The following is a 12,879-nucleotide window of genomic DNA, read 5'->3' as shown; positions in this document are numbered from 1 at the left end:
AAAATCTTGCTTGGTCTGCTTTGTCCGCACTGTAGGACAGGGTAGATGATGAGGCTTTAGAAATGCCACTCCCAACTGGAAAACAAGTATGTGGAGCTTATGCATCAAGAAACCACTTGGATGATAATATAGTGGTGAGTCTCTTTGAGACCAAACGATTCAAAAAATCTTGAGTTGTAGCAATATTCTTCTAGCTATACGATGGACTTTGACTCAACTTATCCAGTCTATCTATGGAAAACTTCTGTATACGAGACTTGACGGCTCGTGTTTAGATCCACATAAGATATTCTTGTAGTCATGCGTTAAACTTTGACCAACCACGGATAAATTAGCACAAAAAACCATCTTTTGAGTTTTTTGTGCTAATAAGAGAAAAACTTCATTGAAGCACATCAAAATGTACATTAAGTTTTTGCACTTGGCAGATTATACATTGGCTATGAACAATTTCTTTTCGTTTGGTTTGAATTGTTACACAATGAGCTTGCTCAAGTTGATCATTTCATCTAAGAAATCTTCTTCTGTTTTCTATCCTCAAATTCCTTGAGTTCAGCTTCAATTCTTGCTTTTACACTTGCATGGAACCCCGGATACGGTTCATAGCCGCAACATGTTTGCAGGACCTGCAAGTGTAGCAACCACCCATCCATGCTATTCTTTAAATCAAACAAATTACTCTACTATTAAACTGAAGGAAGCGAACTCACCTCCAGCACTACAAAGAAAGGTTCCATCACAAGGGCTTGAATAAAGTTGTCCAAACGAGTGGAAACCCGTTTCTGCAGAAGAATATTACAACGACATGGATGAGATAATACTAATTGGATGAAGAATATCTTAGTGAGATGAATATGATGATAATAATAATAAGAGGATGATGAATAATTCAAAATGATACCTCAAATACTCCATGGCCTAGAAACAGTCCAGTCCCACAGAACAACTGTGCAGGCAGAACAACCTTCAAGTCACAAATCATTAGAGTTGGAATTTAGTTCTGCGACTGGTATCCATCCAGTTTCCTTCGTAAAAAGGCTTAATACCAAAACATATTGAGTTTTCACTGACATTTCATTCACTTATGTTCCTTTTTTAGGTTGGTGCTAGGGGGCGTTCAAATTCAGCATGTACCGAGACACAAGGCATTCAGCAACTTCATACAAGGAAAACAGCAGCAAAGACAAACCCTGTGACTTAACTGAGGCACTCCCTTATTTTCATTTGAAACCGATATGGCTATATTTGTTCCACGGAGATACTTTGTCAAAAACTTGGGACTGCAATGAGACCAGCTCGGAAAAGTTGCAAATGCATTCACTTTTCAAGGTGACCTGAGCTGATTCCACAGAGCATCAATTTGTGACTAAAAGGACTAGCCCTCTAAAGGTAGACTGCTGTTGATCAAGATCAATCAACAACTGTAATAGAAACCAAAACAGATGAGCAGCAAGACTTTTAAGTTCCCTTCCTTGTTAAGTCAATTCTCATACTAATTGCAAATGCAATTCCTAATAAGAGGAATTGCAAGACTATTCAGTACGAGAACTTCCGATTCAAATAATTGTAGGTTCAAATATATTTTCTTTACATGTTCCCATCATTCTCTATCAATGAATTATACAGACCCAGCATAAACCTCACAAAACTGAGAAACATTTATGATTGGTTAGACCTGGGAAATTGAGAAAAACTCACTGCAGGAGGAAAGAAGGAAAAAGGGGCAGAAAAAACAATTGAACGGTGACCCTAAGTTAGCAAAAGGAATGTAAGCTTCCAAAAAATTTTCTGATTGATATTTTGCCCGCCTGGCTGCCTACCACACGGAAACGCCTAATAGGTAATGTTTAGGTATTCAGGCAAGAAATTTCCAGAATGCAGAAATTGTATTGTTACGGTGGTGGAAGGCGGTGGGAAACTTTGTTCGAGCCCACCACCGACACAGAACGAACATCAATTTAGAAGAATAGAGGTATTAGTACAATGAGTACTATGGTAATTTGCAACAACACAATGTAAATGTTACATTGCTGGTTGTTCCCGGTTTCGGCCTGATTTTCAGTGAATTACCTACAAATAAAACTGACAGACAACACAAATGGATGAATAAATGTTCCCCAGAGTATAGGCCCAACTCAAAACCGATCATGAAAAATTCGTCTCAACAGTAAATAAATAAATTTTGATGAAAAATGGTAAGAACGAAGATTAACTCAAACCATAATCATCAAGCAGTCAGGAACAACCAACCCTACCGCTGCAATAATCATGAGGCAACACCCAACACCAACCCTCTATGGAAATTAAATCCCAAATTCACATAAAAGTACAAATTGTATAAGCAGTGATGAAATGAACAATCGAGTCAGATACTCAAATCGCCCTTAAGATGTCGATTAACAAGTGAAATGTGACAAAAATTTGAAACGATAGATTGTGTGCTAAGCAATTCCATCGCTATAATAATACACAAATCAGCAAAAATCAAATGCCCAAAAGCCAAATTTATTTGAGTTCCATCCACTGACACAGCATCCCACAACAAAACAAGCCATGAATATGCAAGAAAGCAGACATACCTTCCAAGCCAGAGAGAACCCAAGTCTCGCCGCAAGAGAACTGGCACCAACCCAACAAGCAAGAAAGAGCAAAGCAGCTAAAGACCCGGCTTTCTTATCCAAACAAATAAAAGTCAAGGCGTGGATTATAGTCAAGAAGAAACCCAAATTCAATACCAAGCCTTGATCAAGAAACCCTGATGGGATGAACCCGGTATGCGAGATACTAAAAAGAGGAGGTACGAAGTTAAGAACAACAAGAGTAGAGAAGATTATCGGCCAAACAAACAAGGTATGCATCAAAACGTTAATTGGGTTCTTGTGATAGGTTCCGTGAAACACAAAATGATTCTCCAGATCAAGCAGCCCCGCCTTACCCATCTGGATTTTCTCGAGGAAATGTGAAATTTTTTCCGGGAAAGTGAAGATAAAAGAGATCTGAGATTGAGAAAAGGGGAAGTATGACCCTGGTCACCACTCAATTATTCAATTAATTATTATAGTCATGTGAATTTAGTAACTGGCGTTGGAATAAAACACTTAGATAACCTCTTCTACTACATCTCATGTGAATTTTCAGCTTTCTTATTTTTTCTGATCAACATTAAATCCTCTTATTATCTTTGGATTGAATAAGACATTTTTGCGGTGAGGAAGAATCAGATTGCTGAAGTTCAATAAGGGACGTTGAATGCAATTGCAGTGAGTGAAGAATCAAATGTTGGAGTTCAATTGGGAGTACTTCTTTACCATGGAGTTACTTTTATTTGGGTATGAAGTCTTAACCAATGTTAATTATGGTTTCTAGTGTTGCATTAGATTGTTGTCCATCTTTTGAGCAATTTTTCACCAGTGGTGGCGTGAGTGGCTATGGCCTCAAATTTTGTATCTCGTTTTGGTTCATAAAAAAGATTTTCTTGTAAATTAAATAAAATTTATAAAAATTAGATTTTTTTTTTATAATTAATCTTATCTTTCAATGGGGGATCAATAGTTCAACACTCTTCAATTTTTTTTACCCTCATTTTCTCTTGATAGTTATTTTTCTTCTCCTCTTTTACATAAATAAACCAAAATTATACAAAAGGTATAATATCATGCTTAACTTTAAAAATATAAAAATATTATACTTTTTAAATTAAATATTAAAATGATAAGATAAATTAAATCTAGATGGTTTATTATATCTTCTTCTTTTCTTTTAGAATAAATTTATTAGAACTATTAATGTTGCATGGTGATTAATTTATTAGTTACACTAGAGTTTATGTCAGGAAGGACTAAATGAAGGATTCAAATCCCCCATCTCTTCTTTTACAAAACTTTTCGGACATGACAAGTTGTTAGACCAAAATTTTTATGAAGACGACTACATGAAGGATTCAAAAAACTTTTTTTTTTTAACTGATAATGATATTATACAAATTTATCTCTTGAAAATCTGATATAGGTCTAAATTCGGGCCATCAAGTCTAGCTTGGAGCCAGAGGCGGACTAAAGATCTAGGATGAGTGGTGTCAAATTTATACTTGTTTGGGGTAATGGTAGAATTTTGAAATTCAATGGGGGTAAAATTTGAGCTTTTTATAAGATATAGGTACAATTTGCTATAATATTAATATAATTTTTTTTAATGTTGGGTCAACTTACTCCACTCAACTATGCTTGAGTCCGTCTTGCCTGGAGCCCTTTGGGGATCGAACTTTGAAACTTCGAAATTTATGACCTCATAAAGATTAACCACTAGTGTATCACGCAATTGATTGATTCAAATATCATCTCTTCTTTTTCTTTTTCTTTTTTGAAAAGGTCATAACCCTAAACTTTATTGAAGATTAAAAAAAAAACTTCAGAAAAAAAATATGCTTAGTGAACTCCACTGTTCACCAATAGCACACTGTACACACCCATTTTCGATGTTTCTCCATGGCAGAACTTGTTGTTGGTTGGGTCTCCATGACCATGCCGCCCGTCAAGGTAGTATTTTTTCCGTGATAGATGCGATGCACAAGAACTAAATGAGGTCTCTGCCCGCATCCATGAGCCATATTGATCCGACTTTCCATTCCGATGAAGCCGACGAACAATACTAACTGGACAACCCTCCAATTCATGCACAATACATCCATAATGAAAACACATTATTTTTTTCCGTGATAGATGCGATGCACAAGAACTAAATGAGGTCTCTGCCCGCATCCATGAGCCATACTGATCCGACTTTCCATTCCGATGAAGTAGACGAACTAGCGGAACAACCCTCCAATTCATGCACAATACCTCCATAATGAAAACACATATTGGGAAGGTTCTCATATTTGAAGCTCACTGTGAATTTCCAACCACCAATCAACATTTTTTGTTTTTTTGCCCCTCAGTAATGGGTGCTTAAGAGGAATCCATACCCGAACCCTCAAAGAAGACCCCCGATTAGACCCATCGCTCAAGGTATCCACATTTTCAACATGTCCAATCGAACCACCAACAAAAGATCCAATTAATACACCTCATGTGAAAGATTTACTTTTATGATATATAAAAAGACTTGCAATAAAAATAAAATAAAATAAACTATTGTCTATGCCCCATCAAGTCTTCTTTGAAATCTGTTGGCTCTTTTACCCAAGTTATGAGAATGGGCAACCCACAGTTCCAAACCAATGGGACCAAATTCAAGAAAACTATGGGCAAAAACTAGTGATGATTTGTTTTGTGGACCAACAAGGAGAATCACATACTACATGGGCTGTCACAATTTTACTTGAACGTAAACAACACCAGCCTCGCTGACCAGGGTGCTTAATTGAATAAAATATTTAAGTAGTGATAACGTTTGTTGTTTTTTTTAACCGAGAATAACATCCTATCAGTTTTTCATTTAGACATTTAACATAAGTCTAGATTCAGGTAATTTGTCTCATGTGAACATAAATTTTTCACTTGACCACAACGTAAAGTGGGCCAAAATATTCTTACTTGAACACTACAATTATTCTTGAAGAGCTAATGCTATTTATTAAAAAATTTGTAGTAAATTCATGGTGTTAATTTGGTTATGATCAATCTACATCCTTTTAATGAAATGTATCAATTTACACATGTACATTCAATATAATTGTGTCCATATAATGTCATATATATTATACAATAAATGCACCCTTTAATATTTTATATTCCCCACCATGTGGTATATATTCTGCATTTATTATTCCAATATTTACCTTTCAAATCCGTCTTTTATAGCAAAGATGAAGATTCTAAATTTGGATTATTAGGCTCCCACGAACAGAAATTTCTCACTTGACGACAACGTAAATTGAGTCAAAACTTAGTAAAGATTAAACTCAAGATCTTTTGATTCCATTTGGTGTGATCGCAGAAGAGATTCACCATTACAGTATGTGGTATGTTTTCTCCATTTATTATCCCAATATTTACCTTTCAAATCCCCTTGTATGTTTATAACAAAGATTTTTGTTTTTGGTTTAAAGAATTCAAAATACATGGAAAGTTTAATTTAAATCATCCAATAATCCAATTATTAAGTCAAAAATAATTAAATAAAAAAAGAAAACATATCCCTAGTTTTTTGCACAAGCCAAGTAGATAATGCATCATCTTTAAAAAATCAGCCTTATCAGCTGCGCGTTTTAGCCGGGAGAGAGTATGGGCAACTGCCAAAACATACAGTAATAAAAAAAATCAAGGCCAAACCCTAATCCGAAGATCAAGCACTAATTATTAATTAAGTAATTATCTTCTACAGGCAACTTACTTATTTTGGGTGTCAATTATCCAAAATAAATCCAAAAAGATAAACTGGATAATGTTGAAACCATTGAATTTATTCCAATCAGCTGGAGAAGACCCTACTCGGTTCTTTTCATCTTTAAATTGCTCGCCACAATATATTTTTTTCCTGCTTGTCTTCTCTGCTTTGGAGCTTGGAAAGAGCAAGCTAAATCTCTCTGAAAGATCCATGGTGGTAAAAAAGACGACCTTTTTTTGACTCAAGCTTGGATTTTTTGTTGAAAAAAAAGTAGGACTTGGGTTAGTTTTCTGTTGTATTGGTTGATTAGGGCAAAACGGTTTTGTATTCTCTTAGATCCAAGAGGAGAAGTTGTGGGTTTTGATTGTTTTCAATCTACATATTGGCGCATGGCTTGTTCATTGGAGAGTCAATTTTGTGTTTCTGGGTTGAATGAGTCCATGGTGAAGGCAGGAACCAAAGGGCTTGTTGGGTTTTGTTCCTCTTTTTATCCATCAAGGTTTCAAGAATCAAAAGCAAAATCTTTCCCTAAACTGGGGACTGATTTCGGGGGCAAACCCATTATTCTATCAGATCAAAGGAGTTTTATAGATGAAAGTCTCAAGGTCCCAAACAAGTTCTTCATTCAGGTAATTGATTCTCCTCTGCTTTCCTGCTATATTTTTGTTTTTTTGGAAACCTTTTTTTTCCCCCTCTTTTGGGTTTAAAACTAATTATGAAAATCTGATCTCAGGTTCAAGCATCAATCTGCACAAGCAGGGCTATGAAATGGTGGGAGAAAACCCTTGCCCCCAACATGGTGGAGATCCATTCTGCTCAAGTACTTGTGGATTCATTGTTAACTGCTGGTGATGAATTGGTTATAGTTGACTTTTATTCACCTTCTTGTGGCGGCTGTAAAACTCTACATCCAAAGGTAGTTTTGATATTTGGTGAATATTACAATTTCTTTATGCAGTATGGAGATGGATGTGCAGTTTTTTTTTTGTCATAGATGGACTGATTTCTTGTGAATTTTTTTTTTATTTGATTTGATCCAAATAAACCTCAGAATATATTTTTCATTAAGAAAGTGTTACCTCTCTAGCAGATTTGTCAGCTGGCAGAATCTCATCCCAAGGCAATATTTCTCAAGGTTAACCATGAAGAACTCAAAAACATGTGTGACTGTCTGCACATCCATGTCCTGCCATTTTTTAGGTTCTACAGAGGAGCAGAAGGGCGGTTATGTAGCTTCAGCTGCACTAATGGAACAGTAAGTGTTAACCCTCAGTCTATTTTTTTTAATTCATTGTTTGTAATCCAAGTTCTAAGTCTGTATTTCACTTGTTTGCAGATCCATAAATTCAAAAATGCACTGGCAAGACATGGAGCTGACCGATGTAGCATTGGCCCTGCAAAGGGTTTAGATCACTCTGAACATGCTAGATTGGCAACACTGGGTGAATTATCAATTAATTTGCCATTGCCATTGCCATTGCCATTGCCATTGCCATTGCCATTGCCATTGCAGACTGTTGATGAAGAAAGAGTGGAGGATTTGGTTGTGAAAAACATAGACTTGCCTGGTCTATGGAGCAAAACAGCACCCAATAAGCTGGAGCTTAAACAAGAGAGCTTAGTAGTATAGGTTTGGTATATGCTAATTAGCATATTTATTGTCTTTTTTTTTTCCTTGAAATTGTAAATAGGGTTCTTCCAAAAAGGGGCTTCTAGGTGTTTTAGTGAGTTGAAGCCTGCCAATTTGTTTAATTTCTGGATTGGAGATTGTATTGTAGATTATTGTTTTAGAACACTTGACTTTGGAGTTGTGTGGTGGATTGTTTTAGAGTTGAGGCTCAACTGCATTGTCTGTGTGCCCTGTGTGTCTGGAATCAATGTGGTAGTTGAAGCTGACAAGCTTTCAATGTCAATCCTCCTGGCTCCTTTTGAAGGTCCCTCTCATGTGCCACAATTTGTAGACATTGTTGATTGTCCATGTAAATTGTCTTCTCCATGGACTATCCACTGTTGCCAAATTATCCAAACTCTAATGTCATAGGCCATGAATATTCCCAATTGGAGAAATGAAGTTCAAACCTTAGGAATGAAGACACAAGATTTAATAAGGTTCGGCATAACTTGCTTATATTGGGTAAAGAACAATGAAAAATTCCACTAATACGAAGAATATTACAAAAGAGATGAACTATTGAACTCAAGAACTAACTATCAAATCTCTTTTTTTTAGACTCTCACATCTCAAACCCCACTCTCTAAAACTCTTTGAAAGTTGCATAAACCTTAACTTTTATAGGCTATCCAAAAACACAAAGAAGGAGACCAAATTTGTTTTGGATTATAACTAAAAATTAAATAGAATTCTGATTTTACAACTTAAAAACGTAATTTACTTCATAAAAACTTACGAATGTAGCAACTTTAACTTTCACGTCTGACAGTTTTGACATTATTTCCTTACATGGGTTCATGGGAGAGACTTTGTGGAGTTAACTCTTTGTTCTGGGCTTCGGCTTTGTTCTCTCTACACGCGTTTTGGCCAGGTCTTACCTGTCACGTGCTGAGTTCACAGTTTGAGTTTAGAATTGACTCAATTTTTCGATGAACATGTTGAGTTGTGAAATTTTCGGTTAAAAAAAAAAAAAAAAAAAACTTGACCTAGGTTCATGAATGTGGTTAGATTGTTATCCTGGAAAAATAGGCATCAAGCTGCACTACTCCTAGACCCCCATCAAGAAATTTTTGTTGAATTACTAACTCACTAGTTTATTTTCTGTCAAAGAGTAAATGGGAGAATAAGTGGGAGCAGAGTGGGGCTTCAGTCAATCTTGCCATCAGTTTATTTTTCTCATTTTTTAGATATAAAGGAATTTTGTATAAATCTCAAAAAATAATAAATAAAAAAATTATGTAATATTTTGACTGTAAATCATGTATTCAACTATTAGATGTTAAAAAAATATATATATTACACACTTTGTATCTAAATGTTTAGAACGAGGTTTTTTTGCTTTAATGAATTTGATTTTTTTATTCAACATAAAATACAAAATTAAATTCAAAAATCAATGATTCTTATCATTTATTATTTTAATATCAGAAGTAAGGCATATGAGGAGCTGCTTTCGACCCAATCTGTGAGACTGAAAGATACCGTGGCACTGACTAGGATCTACAAGTTTCCTCATCAGCATGGGTCCCACAATAAGCAATTTGGATTAATAAAAGATGTGCAAGTGGACCAATGATTTATGTGAAACTAATTTGGATATGGATAGATACTTTTTTTTTTTTTACTGTTATTATTATTATTAATATATTTTAGAACAAATTCATTTAAAATATTGTCACATTTGGATTATGTCTTTCGATCCGTAAGTGTAAAGGGGTAATAGCACTTTTGATCACCGGTCATTCATTTTTCAAATGTTTTAAGTTGGGTTTCTAAATTTCAAATTTGTGTTAAACTACTTGCATGGACAATTTTTTATCTTCTCAGTTAGTCAACATTTGACATTCTTTTTTTTTTTTGGTAAATATTTATAATGTTGTCATCTTGGTGTTCCAGTATCTTGAGTGAGAGTATTTAATAAAATTTGAAGATACCCTACTCTTTTATAATAAAAAAGGGGTGTGTGGTGGGTAAATTTATCGAGTTACTCTAATATTTCATAAATCATACATGTCAGACAAGTTCACAAAAAATCCATTTTGAATTTATTTTGAAGAGGATTGATGCAAAACCTCAAAATTTTGTTAAGGGATAACTGAAATTTTTATAAAAGAAGAGAGGTTAAATTACAAAAGAGAAAGACTTGAGGGTTCATAACTGAAATAAGGAAAAATCTGAAAAAAAAATTTTGTCTCGGGATTGGTGAAAAGCAAAAAAAAAAAAAAAAAAATTCTTCTCTCGTCCCCGTCCCTCTCTCCCCGCGCCGCACGCCCTCCCCACTCCAACATCGACGTCCGGCCACATCTGATATCGGCGTGGGTGCCAAATGGACTCCCCGGATGACCCAGGCGGCATTTGAATTCGTTCACGATGAAATCAAAAAACTTGGAATCTATCAAGAATAATTGAGAGAATCTCAAGAATTTTATTACAAACGTTTATGAGACTATTTATAGTTTGTAAAATAACAATCAAACCCTAATCGAACTCCTAATTAAATTAGAATTGAAAATACAATGAATTAAAATGTGCAGGAATTTAATTAACTCCGTTGGATTATAAACGATGCCTTTTTTGACATCCTTCCGAACCTCAACTGGGGCTTTAAGTCTTCAAAATCAGTTCTCGAAAACATATTATAATAAGGAAACACATGAGTGGATCAAAAGTTACAGACGATCAAAGTTGAAAAACTGAAACTTTAATTCAAAAATAACAACTTCAATTCCGATTTCGATTTGGCTTCTTCCGAACACGTTCCAACTTCTTAAGGAATTCTTCCGAGGCCCGTTCTACGTCACTGGACACCCAGAACCATACCCAGCAATGTCTGCCGCCAACGACCACGAGAACCCACCGGAATTTCCGCCTTGAAGCTTCGAATCACCGAGGGAGGAAGAGGCCGATCCGGCCAAACAGGAGGTAAAAACACCACCACCACCATTCGACTTGCCGTGCCAAGACGCATCTTTTCTGACCAGTTTCAGCTGGAACCGACATCGAATACCCGCTTTTAACCAAGGCGTCCGACCACTTTTGGTTACCTGAATACCCAAATGGGTGGATCCAATATACCTCTTATTTTGTTTAATTGAATTTAATTCTTAAAGAATTTATTTAAATTAAATACATGTGGAGGGTTTGGGTTGGGCTTTGAATGACATGTAATGGGTCTATGGCCCGTGAAGTAAGAAAGAGAGATTGACCCACAATTGTGGGCTGGCTTGAAAAGTGGTCCTAGTGGGCCACTTGACTAATGTGAACCACATGTTCTAGAGGTGAAAATGGTCGACCTTGAAACAACTCACCATATATGAAAAAATGTTACAAAGAATAGAACCATAATTCACTCTATTTCTTTGAATCACAACCCACCTTTATCTAATGCATGTTTCACATAGCAGAAATCTACCCTAGCTCTACCTTAGAATACACCAAGGATTTGCAACAAGACAATCTTGTTGGAAATCCACTGAGCTCAAACCAACCTTGGAGTTCATCAAGGGTTTTCGGGTGACTGCCTATAAATATAAAATTCACCCGAGAATTTTCAATAAAGATGTGGTGTTTTTCACTCACAATTAATTACTCTCTTAATTTCCTCCTCCGGTGCTATTCTAGCCAACCAATGGGTGAGAATGGTATGCCTAGGTCTGGGTTACACTCCCGTGGTGGTGGCTTGCGATGGCGTCTCCGACGATCGGATCAGGCAATTTTCTTCACGTGTGGCCGAATCTTCAAGGTCAAATTTTGGTGGAATTAGCAGTCGACGACAACAAATGATGACTGGGGATTGATCGTGATGCTCCAGCACTTCTATTTGGTGGGTCGGCGGCCTTAATCAGTGGGGGGATGACGGTAGTCCACCATACTCATGAATATGCATAATATGTTATGAGTTTTTTGTATATGCTTGAATTCTGAAACATGAAAATTTGATTTGGTAATATCGTCACAACGAAGGCTGAAACACAAAATTTTTTGTTTATCCAAATATAATATCATCAAAACAGATATAATATCAGCAGATCTGAAACAGATAACACATAATCATATCTAAAATCAAAATGATTTTCAATCATTTTACCCGATCGAGTTCCAAATATGATGCGCCTTGATACATGGAGTTGATGGTCGTCGACGTTGGCCGTATTGGATGGATCAAGCTATTTTCCAAACAGTACCGTGATTTTGCAAAGCTTTTCCAGCGACTTAAGTGATAAACGACGGTAGATGATGACTGGATTTTGGTTGAGCTTACCTAGAGCTTTGTTTCGGTGATTCGTTCGTCGAAAACGATGGTTGAATAGACATTCAACACGGTGTCAAAGACGAAGAAGAGAGAAAATGAAGAGGAAGATGTTTAACATGTGAATTTTGAGATGGAAATGAAGTAGAAAAAATAGCTCAATCTTAGATTTTTGGGAAGAGGACAAATAAAACAAATAAAGATCAGCGATCAGAATTAAGTATATCTCCTAAACAATGACCTCCTCTGTTACCTACCCATGTCATGCATGACGCCATTTTTATTGTCCCAAGTGTGATGCAATCGAGGTTTCCATATTGTATAATTAAACACAGAAGAGTATAATGTGCTATAAAAACCCCCCACCATTAACACAAACCAATGCACAAGTTTAATGCCCAGAAAATTGTCATTTGAGAAGAATGTAATTACTTCACTTGCTATGATCATGTTCATATTCTTAGCATTCAATTCAAAAGTGCAAAGTTTACGTGAATTTGATTTTGTAAAATTGAGCTTGCGATGGCCTCAATCATTTTGTAACACAGGAACTATGAGGCGTCGATATCCTATCAAACAACATTTCGCCAGTCATGGTCTATGGCCAATGTATTGGCCTAATACTCAAGTT

General features: G+C 35.9%; 2 protein-coding genes across 5 annotated transcripts; one reads left to right on the top strand and one right to left on the bottom strand.

Moving 5' to 3' along the window:
* Positions 1-466: 466 nt before the first annotated feature.
* Positions 467-3,036, bottom strand: LOC119987196 (2-hydroxy-palmitic acid dioxygenase MPO1-like). Its single transcript, XM_038832012.1, has 4 exons — positions 2,580-3,036; positions 902-964; positions 711-782; positions 467-626 (listed from the first exon to the last, which is right to left on the bottom strand). The coding sequence occupies exons 1-4, from the start codon at positions 2,937-2,939 to the stop codon at positions 510-512; spliced, it is 612 nt and encodes a 203-aa protein (XP_038687940.1). The 5' UTR covers positions 2,940-3,036; the 3' UTR covers positions 467-509.
* A 3,355-nt stretch (positions 3,037-6,391) lies between these two features.
* LOC119986535 (thioredoxin-like 1-2, chloroplastic) lies at positions 6,392-8,265 on the top strand. 4 transcript variants are annotated; one of them, XM_038831119.1, is made up of 5 exons: positions 6,392-6,956; positions 7,061-7,243; positions 7,415-7,582; positions 7,664-7,786; positions 7,817-8,265. In XM_038831119.1, the coding sequence occupies exons 1-5, from the start codon at positions 6,717-6,719 to the stop codon at positions 7,955-7,957; spliced, it is 855 nt and encodes a 284-aa protein (XP_038687047.1). In that variant the 5' UTR covers positions 6,392-6,716; the 3' UTR covers positions 7,958-8,265. The 4 variants fall into 4 exon arrangements, with proteins under 4 accessions (XP_038687047.1, XP_038687050.1, XP_038687051.1 ...); XM_038831122.1 differs by having other exon boundaries at positions 6,394-6,956; positions 7,823-8,265; XM_038831123.1 differs by having other exon boundaries at positions 6,406-6,956; positions 7,418-7,582; positions 7,823-8,265.
* Positions 8,266-12,879: the final 4,614 nt, after the last annotated feature.

The sequence above is a fragment of the Tripterygium wilfordii genome, chromosome 20, assembly GCF_013401445.1.
Source record: "Tripterygium wilfordii isolate XIE 37 chromosome 20, ASM1340144v1, whole genome shotgun sequence".
Lineage (NCBI taxonomy): Eukaryota > Viridiplantae > Streptophyta > Magnoliopsida > Celastrales > Celastraceae > Tripterygium > Tripterygium wilfordii.
This window is presented reverse-complemented; position numbering and strand designations above follow the sequence as displayed.